Source organism: Amphiura filiformis, chromosome 15 (assembly GCF_039555335.1).
Source record: "Amphiura filiformis chromosome 15, Afil_fr2py, whole genome shotgun sequence".
NCBI classification, from domain to species: Eukaryota; Metazoa; Echinodermata; class Ophiuroidea; order Amphilepidida; family Amphiuridae; genus Amphiura; species Amphiura filiformis.
In genome coordinates, this window is record NC_092642.1 from 37,100,849 (window position 1) to 37,114,767 (window position 13,919).

Here is a 13,919-nt window from a genome sequence, read left to right on the forward strand (position 1 = left end):
AGCATATTTTAAAAACATGCATTTTTGGTCAATTAAAGAGTGTTTCTGTATTTTCAGAAGTATACAGTAACACATTTTTCTCATTTTTCAAAATTAGATTCGGTTGATTGAGGCCAAATCATATATACTTTTTCTTTGGCCTAAACTTCATAGATTCATTACACCACATTACAAAATAGCGCCATCCTGTTTTGTAAAAACTTCTGTAAAAATAATAATTATAATTATACTAAATTGCAGTTTGCACTCAGACGCGAGGAGAGTTTTAATTTTGTCAAATGAAAAACTCCCTGTTGCTGTTAACACGTTCACTTAACCAGACCCGTAGCCAGGCTTTTTCAAAATCTATTCTTCGGCTTGGGGAGAGGGGTGCATAAGTTGCCAAATTCCAAAACTGTGGCCCTTTTAAATTTCCCACTAAAAAAGCAAAAAGTGGACCGAACTCCCTAAAATTGGACTTTTGGCGATTACCTTTGAACAGTTTAGCATGAGCAAGTAGTTCTTTTTGTAATTGCCGACCATATGCCTACCCTAATTTTTTTTATGTTACGCCAATCAAACAAATTTTTTTAGAGGCCTTATGGGTAGGCCTAACCATATGATGGCCATAGTCCAATTTTAAACAGGGAACAATGCTCGTTTGGTAGATGATCCCAAATTTTCACCATTTCATGATTATGTTTCTCTTTCAGGGAGGGAAGGGGTCGGCCAAGAAACGAAATGAACATTTATAGGACATCATCGATCTTTTGGTTTGTTCCCTCCGATTTATTACGATTCAAGTTTAGTTTTTACAAGCAGATTCAGGGAAATTGTCAAAGCTCACTTTTTGTAAATCACCATTAGCAAAAACCGGTAAGTGATTGATAAACGGTGCGTCTGTGCCAGGAAAGTTAACATTGCCATCAACACCTGGTCAGCCTGGTTAAGCAAGTCTCCACTTTAGCGCCCTCTCTTTTTGCATGATATAGGGAATTCCCCGAAACATTTCCCGTTTGCGACAACGGTAGACTCCACAGTGACTAAATAAGAGGTCGATTGCAACACACAATGTTATTTATGTAATTCAATTGCGTTTGGGAATTTTGCGTTTCTGTAATACATGTTTTGAGTATTGGGTTTTCTACTGATATCAAGGTATTCAGCAAAGAACAGCTAAGAACATATCATAAGTCGACTCTATCGTTTGTATAATTTGAACATTAGGCCGTATAAAATTAATGTTTTGGTTCTCGTCCAGAGGATTTTCATGAATTGATGAGGGAGGGAGGTGTTTTTTTTTTTTTTTTTTCAATGTAAAATTAGCATTGTCAGTAGTTTTCGTTCGTCTCCAACAGTGCTCGAGGAAACGATGAGGCCCTTTTTTTTTTTCAAATGTGAGATTCTGAGGATAAACCCCTAGAGTACCACAAAAAGACTTGGAAGTGATGCTTGTTCTCTAATAAACTTATTTATATGTATGAAGATTTCATAAATCATTCCAAAGTCTAAAAAATTGAAAAATCTAAAAAAAAAAAAAAAAATCTGACAAATCCCAGAAATTGAGGCGGGAGGGGACGAGAACCAAAATATTAATTTTACACGGCCTTATTGAAATCACCCAATACAAATGGCATTAAAAAGGATAAAGAAGGTAAGGCACTCGACCATTTTGCTTGTTTATAATTATTTTACCATCATGTAGGCCTAGTTCGCAAGGCAAACTTTAAAAAAATGGGCAAAACAGACGTGTCATTTATCGGTATGACATTTTCGTACCAGCAGAGCTAAGTACGGTATGGGTTCCTCGTACTAATGTAGGCCTACATGTTTATAAGATCCTATTTATGTTTTGCGTCAAGGTAAATTTGGACACTGGTTAGACTTCTCCGTAATTGCCCATTCATGACGTGCATGCATTTAAGCTTAAAACTGATTTAATTAATTTGTGCACAATTGATCAATTTTCAGTCACCATACTCCAGTAGCGTAGCCAGCGGGGGGGGCAGGTGGGGCAGAGTGCCCCCTGACAAAAAAAAATGAAAGACAAAAGTGCCCTCTGACAAAAAAATGAAAGGAAAAATTAGGAGGGCAAAAGAAAAGAAGAGGGGCAAGGAGCGCTTTTCTACCGAAATTCAGCCCGAAAATACAAAAATTTTCCGCGCTACGCGCGCATATTGCAAACATTAAGCCCTTTCCATCCTGATAATGGGCGAAAATAGTGTAAAATACCATTTTTTGCACGCTACGCGCGCACATCGTCCCAATAAAGCCTTTTGTCTCTATGCATTGTATGATACAACTATAATTTTTTTCGTCTGTGCCCCACAAATTTTATTTTGCCCCCCCTGACCAAAAAAGCTAGCTACGCCCCTGCCATACTCCCTCTGTTTGTTGGCTGATTTTTAACTCGGACTTTCGCAATTAATAAACTGGTAGATTCTAACATCAGAATTGTTCAGTATTGAAGTACCACTGTAATTATGTCATTGTGATAATTTATGTTGCATTCAATAATATACTTTACTTTTACTGTCACTAATATAATTATATAAACTTTAATAACCATTTTATACTAGTATATATTTTGATGTAATAAATATCAGTATAATTTTGAGTTCAAATGAATGCGTTCATGATACATATTTTATTTATCAAAAATCGACTATAGCATAGTCTAGACCTTGGTACATGTTTTAATTACCTTTATTTTCAAATGAACAAAATAATGAGCTCAATATTAAAGACCCATTCTGTGATAGCGCAAGTGTAAAAAATAAATAAAATTGCTTATAATATACAGAAACAAAATAGTAACTTTGTGAATATTTTATTAAGGTGGGCAAGTCTTTGGAGGCCACATACCATGACCTGACAGGACGCATATATGATATATAGCCACAAGGAAGGTGTGGTGGGTGTCCACTATGCTGGCCACCCTGCTATGGGGGGGGGGACAACCGACCAACATTGATATAAAATTGGATCGATTGAGCCCATATTTATTGGTCGAGCTATGAGTTTTAAAATATTGGACGAGACATAGTCAAGTCCAATATTTTAAAACTCATAGCGAGACCAATAAATATTGGGTGAAAAGCATCCAATTTTATCATTATTATGTGTTGGATCCAATAATTTCACACACTTGGATTCATCAAAACATAATGTTAAAAATTGGCAGAAAAGAACAAAAATGGGTCATTTTGCTGCAAGTGGGGGACATCCCCACTGCCCCCTCCCAGGGTTTGATGCCCATGCCTCAGGCCCAAACTTTTCCTTGGGTTAAGAGAAAAAAATGAGCTTCCTTCACGTGGTGCCAAAATCAAATGGGATGAAGCAGTCAATTGGGTCACTTACCTTGACCTTTCGGGATTTAAGGTTTTTCGCCGCTACAATCCCAGAAAAAATGTGTTCGAACACCCACTGCAATTACCATGTTCTTAAGGGATCTGGAATGAGTGTTTTGAGCATTTCGATAGTATTTTTTGTGGGACATGAGAGCATATCAGACGTATCGAATTGCATTCTGAATACGAAGAATGTCTTTCTGATATCAAATAATTTTCATTTTTTGAAATTCACGATATAATACAAATTTTATGACAAATTATTAACATGTGATATTTTTCACATTTTTGATATATAACAGTCCTCGAAATAAATTTTATAAATCTAAGTTATATTCTTAAAGTGTATGTAGCAGGGAGGAAAAGCAGACGATCAATTGAAAATGTTGACCTTTCATATTGAAGATATGGATTTTTTCCCAAAAAGACCTAATTTTTTTTTTTTTTTTTGGAAAAAAATCCATATCTTCAATACGAAAGGTCAAAATTTTCAATTGATCGTCGGCTTTTCATCCCACCTACATACACTTTTGTATAAATCATCAGATTATTAAAGTTTACTTCGAGTACTGTTAAATATCAAAATTATCAATTTTAATGATTTGCCATAAAATGTGTATTACATTGCGAATTTCCAAAATCAAAATTATTTGATATCAGAAGGACATTCTTCGTATTCAGAATGCAATTCGATATGTCTGATGTGCTCTAATGTCCCACAATAAATACTGTCCAAACGTTCATACCCTATCCCTTAAAAGTGTTCGAACAAATATTTCTAAGATTGTAGTTACTTAGTGAGTCTGGTATTTGTCACTATTTAGTATTTAACTATTTTTTTTACTTCAAATTTTGATACCAGGAACTGAGAGATCTTGGACGAGATCCCCCAGCACAGTGTTCTGCAGGTCCATCAGGCGAGGATTGTAAGTTTTCATAAAATGTTCATACAAAACTCAATTCATTTACACAGCTCAAAGTACCATGTACTGAAATTCATGTAGTAAGCTTGTGGTGATATAATGTATAATGTGTAGCTCATACCTGCCAACCTACCCAAGTCAGAAAAAGGGACATTGAGGCCAAAACTTTGTACATGTATGATGTACACAAACCAGGTACCGACAACTTTCAGAATTCAGGGAAGGTTTTGCAGGTCTATCACCATAGACTAAACAGAATGTAGCAAAATTTTAAATTGAAATTTGCATAATTTTCTACTGTTTTTAAATTTGCCATCACTGAACTTTTCAGAAAGCAGGACTGTCCCCCGTTTTCACTTTGGAAAACCCCAAATGATAAACAGTTGGCAGTTCTGGTGTAGCTGATATAATTTTGTATAATTTTGTAAGCCTGCACTTCAACATACACAAAGATAGAGTACTGCTTTTTTCATATTGTTTATTCATATTTATAAATGAAATTCATATTCAATGCACCAGAACATTTCATTAACATACAACTTTTGATGTTTGTTTCTTTCAGTATATAAATGGCAAGCTACTATAACTGGCCCTGTAAGTAAAACAATTTAAATGAATGAGTGAAAAAGTGAATCGAAGTGTTTTGTGACCACGCTGTAATTAAAAGCACTGCGTCTGCTGAAGCAGTTCTTTAATATTGTCATGATGTCATTGTTGGCATATTTAAAGAGACCAGATGGGTCACTGGCAGTGGTAACAGGGCCACTCCCACCAGCTAAAACCAGGGCCGGATTTACCTTTTTGGGGGCCCTGGGCCAGCCCAAAATTTAGAGGTCCCAAACGCACTGTGATGAAGGCATGTGCACTCGAGACATGTGCACTCGAGACTTGCGCGAGAAGCGCGCTTTAAAAATTCAATTTTAGGCTATTTTAGCCAAATTGAAGCTGAAATTTGCTGCATAAAAGTCTAGTGTGTGCGAAGCACGCAAAATTTTGCAATTTTTGTAGGCAATTTTGGGCCAAAACATGGTGTTTTTTGGCTAAAATGGAAGATGCACACTGCACAAGGCAAATCTTTGGGGCTCCCAAAATTTGTGGGCCCTGGGCCCATCTGGCCCTATAGTAAATCCGGCCCTAGCTAAAACTACAGAGACTACAGACTTAAAATATGTAAAAAATTGAGACGGTAACTTTTCACCTGGGCCTGTAAACTTTTCAGAGGTTTCCTTTTTTCAAATATAATATAATATAAAATTTTTTGTCAAAGCTTACATAACATTATGTTAACATGTTTTCAACTTTTGACAACATTAAACATTACAAAATTGTTTTCCAACCTTTTAAATATAGGCCTACATGTATAACCCAATATTTTCTGGAAATCTGTGTCAAGATTTTTGCAGAGACTACTCATAAAATTTCCACAATTTTATTTTAGTCAGTTACAAATAAAATTGTAATCTTCTTGTATTGATATTATTTGACTCTACAGCCAGATACCCCTTATCAAGGAGGGATATTCTTTCTCAAGATTGAATTTCCAAAAGACTACCCATTCAAACCACCAAGGGTAAGCTACCTGATGTTTCTTATTACCAAGGATTCTCGAGTACTAATATACTATAGGATAAGCCACTCGTTTGCGCAAATGAAGTCAGTCATTCAGCCTATGCGCTATAATGCATGTAATGGCATAGAACCCCTGTACGTGTAGGAGTGTATTACCTTGTGGAAGAGATGATGCAATGTTTACGTCATATCGTCATCGTTTCCAAAAAAAAAATTAAATGGCGAAAAACGGCGAACATTTGGTCGAATCTTTCTATTACTATCATATCGTGAAAAACCAAATAGCTGAGGAGTTAGCTCAATATGCTAGGAAAATATTATAACCGAATACCCCATGACGAGACTGGCTAAATAAGCTGTATTTTTGCTGGAAAGGGTCCGAAAATTGGCAGTCGATGGGCGCCATCTTGGAAAAATAGCTCGAAATAGACTTCCTCGACAGTCGTTCAAGATTGAGGAGATTTTAGCCTGACGATGTTAGACTTGATCAAGACGGACTGTCGTTTGTACTGTAGCGGTCTAAATGTGCATTTCATACATAAAATTAGCTCGAAAATCAATAAAACAAGTAACGAATGCGTCTAATTTTCTCTCTACTAACACAAAATGTAATGAAAAGGGTATATCTTTCCTAAAACAAATAAACGTACTTTCAAATTGCGTTACAATCGTATGTGTACTTGCACGTCTGGAACTAAGACTAATTTGCGCACTGAAATGCTCAAGAACTGTCAATCATTGACGAAAGCTGTCAGTGCAATACAGGTCAAGTTCCTTTGGCCGTACGCAAATTAAATACGTGCACAAGTACGTAAGTTTTAGGCTGCGCACTGGATTGCATAGCAACCGGCATAGCAACGTCAATCAAAGTCAATCAAACTGCCGGCGAAGTGACTTCACTTTTTATACAGGGATTGAATACGAGTGTCACGGCCCTGTTATTACCTGTATTTCATTTGCTACTACCAGATTTCCATGGTGGCACCAAAGGAGAATAAACAATTCCTGAAAATCCCACTTTTTTTTGGGGGGGGGAGGTAAAAGGCTAACTTTTAAGGTATTCCCTCCAAATTTCACTGCCCCCTCCCAATATGTCATGCCTTGTGTTCATTTGTTGGCAGTTTTCTTGTAATTTTTCTTGCATACTGGCATTTAGAGTGTAGTAAAGGTATTATGTTATTGTGAAAATTGAAGAGTTATGCAAGACACATTAAAAAAAAAAAAAGGAAAAAAAGAGGGTCCACCAGGTTTTCTGTTTCCATGCTTTGGTGTCCAATGGATCAGCTTGGCTACAACCCAGTGAAACGTGTCCTCATTTTTCTGATCTTCTGTGAAAGTTTTGGTACGTCACCATGTGATGAGCTGCTTCCAATTGATAATATTGGCACATCAAAAAATTTTCGTGGGTATGTTCCCCGGAATTTTGAGGTGGTGGGTCTTTGGGAGCTGACGGCATACCAGTAAAAGGGGGTCTTTTGGAGCTGCGAACCGGCCTGCAAATAAGTAAAATGGAGTCTTTTGGAGCTGCAAACAATCAAAATCAAGGGTCTTTCTTGGCTTTTTGGTTGAAAATCGCCTGAAAAAACCCCAGAAATATGAGAATTTTTTGGGTCTTTTAGAGCTGAAATGATCAAAATCAAGGGTGTTTCGGAGCTCTATTTTGGTCAAATATAGGGGGTCTTTCGGAGCTGCAAATCCCAAAAAGGGGGGTCTTTCCAGGGGAACATACCCATATGGTCATTTGTGTTGAGTGCCCCCCTGGAACTTGTTGTATACTGCTCTAAGCATTCTTGTGTAGCAATCATCAAGTTCTTTAGTTTAGGCCACCAGTGTGGTTTGTTCCAATGCAATTCTAAAAATAAGCATTTTTGGTTCTTTAGAGTAATTACACTGTATGTTAAATAATCAGTACATTCCCTGCATGGTTTTTATCTAAAAGTACATAAAAGGGATGCTTATTTTCTACTTGCCAGGTATCATTCACAACAAAGGTCTACCATCCAAATATTGATGAAAGTGGTTCAATCTGTCTGGATATATTGAGTTCAACATGGTCACCAGCTCTTACTATATCAAAAGGTAGGAGTAATGGATAAAACTGTCCTTGAATAAGTACCAGTGGCGTAGCGTGGGTCATCATATTGGGGGCACCGACCATGATTGGGGGCACCGGGTCTCAATGAGGGGTGGTGGGCACAGGCCGTTTTTCGGCAATTTTTCTATGGGATTTTCTCATTTTTGCAATCGATTACCACCCCCCAACGTGCCCCTATGCGACTGATAAGTACTGTCCTTGCAACAGGCGAGACGATTTCAATACGCTCCAGGATGAAATCAAATGACCAATGAATGATGAAATAAAGTGGACATACTCTGAAATATAACAATATTTTGACAAAATGTATTGCACCAAATGCCCATTACAATAATTTTAGATGAATTCTAAAATACCAGATGTGAAATATACTGTGCCAAGAAAGTATCCTTACACTTGGAAAAATAATCACAATTTCAAAACTGAACCATATTGGGGTAAATTTGTTTTTGTAATAGATGCTCTATCTAATCTTGCACATTATGACACCAGATTGAATCCGATATGACCTCAAGAAGTAAAGTTGCAAGCAATTGAATAGACGAAGGTCCAGTTTTAAGTGACAAATTGGCCTATACAAGGCGCAAAATGATTCCAACAAGCGCAACAAAGAGACTACACAGTTTCTTCAATGCAGCCTTATTTTATATAAAGCAGTATTTATTTTAGTATTTATTCTCTGTACTTTTCATAACTTGCATTTTATTTGTTCCTTTTGTTTTAAATTAAAGGCACACACAAATTAGCCATTTACCACTCTTGTCATGTGGTAATGTTATCAATGCGCGATTAATTGCAATATGCGCTCAAACTAGTACGCGGCGTGGCGCGCTATGTCCGCAGATTTGCGTAGCGCCATGATTGCGAATGTATTTTATTATTGTAATTGACTTTTGAATGTAATGTCCGACCGTGATGTCGTAAAACTATGGAATGGGAAAAAAAGAGAGGATGGAGAGAGAAATAAAAAGACTCTAACTAGTCTAAGAATTATGGTAAAACTTCGCCTGATGGTGTGATTTCATAGTTTTATAGAAGATAAGCCGGCAGTGCTAGTGAACGTAACATGGTGGCAGCGGAAAAAGTAAATCTACAGGTACGCCATTTCCAAGAAATAGCCTAAGAAAGACTCAAAGAAATCACCAAGAAAACATCAACGAAGTTTTCGAAGAAAGAAAGAAACCAAAGAAAACATCAACGAAGTTTTCGGAGAAAGAAACTGGAAAATTACCAAAGAAAACATCAACAAAGTTTTCGAAGAAAGAAACTGGAAAATCGCCAAAGAAAACATCAACAAAGTTTTCGAAGAACGATACTTGGAAATCCACAACGATATCAATTCAAAGTCGGCAAAGACTAGTTCAACTTTGAAGAAGAAACCTTCAGTGAGCTAGCCATAAGAAGAAAGAAGAGGACGCAGAACTGATTAACTGTTGTATTGGAAGCCCGCGGATTGGAAGAAAGAAGAGAGCGTCACAGATAGCTTCGCTACAGAAGAAAGAAGAGAAGAAAACAGAGTAGCTTCGTGACTGTATCAGCATCAATTCCGTTCCAATACCAGAATTGTGAGATTTGATGGACATCAATGCATTTTCATCGTTGGAATATTTGCTGATTTGTGTTCTTCTGGAAAAAGACAGGTGAATCGTGTTTTCATCAGTGGCAGTGTTGTCTACATGATCTACGCATCGGTGTGGCAGATTGATGTGGAAAATGGATTACGAGAGGCTGTCTTCAGGTTCTAGCCTGCTTGGATTCCTTGCTAAATGACCAGACATTTGGTATGATATTTTGACTGTTGGCCTTTTTACTTGAAGACAATCAAGAGATGTTCATATTTTCACAGATGAAAATGATCAGTAAAATATTATAAAATTTAAATGAGGATTGTGCGATAGTGAAGCAAGTATCTATATAAATAAAAGGAAGGTTGCCCATCTTGTGCGCGAGTGTTCTCCGAATTGCCTAGACTTTCGGCTTTAATTTAGTGGTTTATTGATCGGGTACATATTGCCATTTTTCCATCGGACATTCGTTTTTGCAAAAATTGATGGTAACTAAGAGAATAACATAAAAAACTGCTGTGTTGCTATGCAAAATCGCATGCAGTGGCATTGTGGGTAATAAGGACAGCGTGAATCGCGTAGTATAAATATTTACATTCAAAAACCATACGCAGAGCAACATTGCCCCGTTTTCTGCCAACTGCGAGGTGGCCAAAATATGATTCAGGCTATCTAGATGCGCAACAACGCATAATTTATTAATGATCTTACGAGCTTTTCGCCCCTACGCAGAGCTACGCGCCCCATTTTCCGCCACTGCATCGAGGTTGGCAGCCAAGAGATTATGCATTTGGTTGAAAACGGTCAAGAAATATGGTTAAAACCGGGTGTTTTTTTCCCGGGCTTTTTTTATTGTCGAAACTCAGTGGTAGCGTGTACCGTAACTAACTGGCAATGCGTTGGCGTTAGTGCGTTGGCGTACAAGGGATGTGACGCGCACGCACAGTGTAGAAAAAAAGCCAAAGCTAAAAGGACAAACGTAAGGAAGGGTAGATTTATAAAATAATAAATAATAATAAATAACATCAATAAATAAATAACATGGAAACGGAAAATAACAGCATATATTTATTGAAACAAAATAGATATATGTACAAGAAACTGAAAAGGTTACAGTAACTAAATGAAACGGGAGCAAAATAAAGAAGGAAAGAAAGAAACTAATCAGCAAACGTAAGAAAAAAAAGCTAAAATTGGATTAAAATTAATCAGGAAATATAAGAAAAAAGAAGCTAAAATAACGAGAACAGAATTAAATAAATAACATGGAAACGGAAATCACAAGCTAAGCAGCATAAAAAAAGAAGCTTAAAGGAAACGTAAGAAAGGACAGATTTGGAACATAATGGGAATGCGGTTAGGCCTAAATAAATAAATAACATGGAAACGGCAAATCACGAACTAAATAGCAATTTTTTTTAATGGGAACAAACTAGGCCCATGTAGAAGAAACTGAAAAGAAAGAAAGAAGCTAAATGGAACTGCCAGAAGGGACAGGTTTAGAAAAATAAAATTTACTTTTTCAATGATTCTACTTTTCAGTAATTCCTCCTGTTTTAGTGATCGCTGCCATTTACTCATCTAGCGGGGACCCGCGCGAAGCGCGGGTATCCCGCTAGTTATAAATATTGCAAATGTACGTGCACAAATGAAAGGTACGTACAACGAAATGTGTATGCACATATCAAAATTAAATGTTGTATACATCATGTTTAGTAGAGATGTAAGCCTAAGCTTACATAATGCACGTCAATCTTTGTGGCATTCAAAAATGTTTTGTTGTGGAAAGCATAATTGCGTTTAAAAACAAAGATAAACAGCAATGAAACATTATATTGTTTTAATTTAGTATTATCATGCACATGGACAAATGTGTGCATTATTTCACATGCAAAAACTCCAGCCAGAGTACAAAAATGTGTGTAAGATTTTTTATTGGATTGTTGTAATAAGCGACGAGCGTTTGGGATTGCAGCAGTAGTGCGCAAGTCAATCGAGTCGACATTTCTTTAAAAATTGAAATGAAGGGATAAAGTATTTATATAATATGGTCGTCAAAAAACTGTTGTGTTTAAAATAAGATTTTATCACAAAATGTGTGTGTTATTGATCAGGATTTCATGATGAATTTAAATTTCTGGACAAGCGTTTGGTATTGCAGCTATAGTGCGCAATTAGTCAAGCGACATTTCCATATAAACATGGACATGTATAACTAAATTCATTATGTTTAGGAGAGATGGAAACTTGTGTGAGATTATCATTGGAGAAGAAATTCATCACATAAATTTTATTTGTATTTATGGCAAATGTACGTTTGGAGAATATTTTATAAAATGAATTAAAACGTGCATTAAAAACAAATGTATGCATGAAATTATATTTATGCACACAAAAATATGTAAATTTAACGCGATTTAAATGTGCATTTTTGAGATGATTGACACAATCATATAGGAGTTCGGGGAGTGTCATGTGGTAATGTTATCAATGCGCGATTAATTGCAATATGCGCTCAAACTAGTACGCGGCGTGGCGCGCTATGTCCGCAGATTTGCGTAGCGCCATGATTGCGAATGTATTTTATTATTGTAATTGACTTTTGAATGTAATGTCCGACCGTGATGTCGTAAAACTATGGAATGGGAAAAAAAGAGAGGATGGAGAGAGAAATAAAAAGACTCTAACTAGTCTAAGAATTATGGTAAAACTTCGCCTGATGGTGTGATTTCATAGTTTTATAGAAGATAAGCCGGCAGTGCTAGTGAACGTAACAACTCTCAAACCAGGTGTCTAGTCCATGGAGTTTTGAATAGGCCAGTGTGTCATTTTTAAAACTGGACCTTCCTCTAATCAAATGCTTGTAACTTTGCTTCTTGAAGTCACATTGGATTCAATGGGGTGTCAAAATGTGCCGGATTAGATAGTGCATCTATTAAACAAAACAAAGTTACCCAATATAGTTCAGTTTTGATATTGTAATTATTTTTCCAAGTGTAAGGATACTTTCTTGGAGCAGTATATAATGAAAAATGTGTTAAATCAAACCGGGAAACCTATATTATTCTTCAGATGTATTATTCATTATTTATAGCTAACAAACTCTTGCAAAAAATATGTGACATGATCAAGGGGAATGAATCATATGTTGACCCTGGTCGAAAATGAGTTTGCATAGGTTTTTAAAGGAGACATTAAGAGCTTTCATAAACTGGAAACCCCATGTTGATACGACTTTTTTTTGCGAAGTTACGTCAATTAATCAATCGCTGAAAACGATATATATAAAATAACAAATTTTTCACACTTTCTTTATCAATATCTCAGAATCAATATTAGCGACATGCGACTCATTTCCCTTGATCATGTCACATATGTGACATGATCAAGGGTAATGAGTCACATGTCGGCAATTTTCAATTCAGAATTTTTAACATCCTTTTCTGGCAGTGTACAAATGCTACATTTTGATGCAAATCCCATCAAAATCGGACATCTGGTTACCGAGTTATGATTATCAATGGCTGAAAACAATATAATACAAAAGAATTTGAACACTGTTTTTGCCAATATCTCAAAAACAATATTTGCGACATCGGACTCATTTCCCTTGATCATGTCACATTATGCTGATTTTGTTTTGTTTTTTGTTTGCAGTGTTGCTATCGATATGTGCTCTTCTCTGTGATCCAAACCCAGAGAGTCCTTTGAGGCGGGATTTGGCGAATCAATACAAGAGTAACCCATCACAATATAACAAAGATGCTACCCAACACACCAGAACATATGCCAGCAATATGTGACTGACAGGTGTCATAATGAACCACATTGCAAATGACAGAAACATGTGACACAATCAGGTTTGATTTATGATTGCCAAATCCAAGAGTACCCGCATATTTAGACTTTCGCCATCTTGGCTGATGGCTTCTTCAGAATGACCACTGGTCAGGGTTTTCTTTAACGCACAAAACACGCGTATTTACGCGTTCAGGCACTTGTCTGACTCCTTTAAATCCCTAGTTCCAAAGTCCAATGCGTACAAAATCTTGAAAACGTACGCGTTCAGATATTGCAAGAATTGAATAGAGAAACACCTGATATTGTGTATTTATTCTCGGCTTTTGGCATTTAGGACCTATACTCCCGATATGTAGGACAACGAAAGGCTTTATGGACCGGCATTTCACAATTTTCAGCTTTTCAACTGTTCAAATTTAAATTTTACACAGTAATAGTGCCAAAATGGTCCAACAAATCGCTTCAATTAGGTCTTCATTTTGCAAAATTTTCAAAGTTCTAAGGGGGGGGGGGGACATCACCCTGCGTAGTTGATAAACATGGCCACTTTCACTTCTGCTTTCGACATTTGCCAATTTATGTTTAACACAATTTATAGGCCTACCATAATAGGGAAAACTTGCCGTCCACGAAAGAC

The 13,919-nt window shown here is 36.6% G+C and overlaps 1 protein-coding gene across 2 annotated transcripts; it reads left to right on the forward strand.

Annotated features, from left to right (window-relative positions):
• The first annotated feature begins 1,017 nt into the window (after window positions 1–1,017).
• On the forward strand, window positions 1,018–13,424 carry LOC140171578 (ubiquitin-conjugating enzyme E2-17 kDa-like). Of its 2 annotated transcripts, none has more exons than XM_072194854.1 (7): window positions 1,018–1,199; window positions 1,606–1,633; window positions 4,192–4,255; window positions 4,815–4,846; window positions 5,745–5,822; window positions 7,795–7,900; window positions 13,139–13,424. In XM_072194854.1, exons 2-7 carry the CDS (start codon window positions 1,610–1,612, stop codon window positions 13,282–13,284), a joined length of 450 nt encoding a protein of 149 aa, XP_072050955.1. In that variant the 5' UTR covers window positions 1,018–1,199; window positions 1,606–1,609; the 3' UTR covers window positions 13,285–13,424. The 2 variants fall into 2 exon arrangements, with proteins under 2 accessions (XP_072050955.1, XP_072050954.1); XM_072194853.1 differs by having other exon boundaries at window positions 1,020–1,202; window positions 1,588–1,633.
• The last annotated feature ends 495 nt before the right edge of the window (window positions 13,425–13,919 follow it).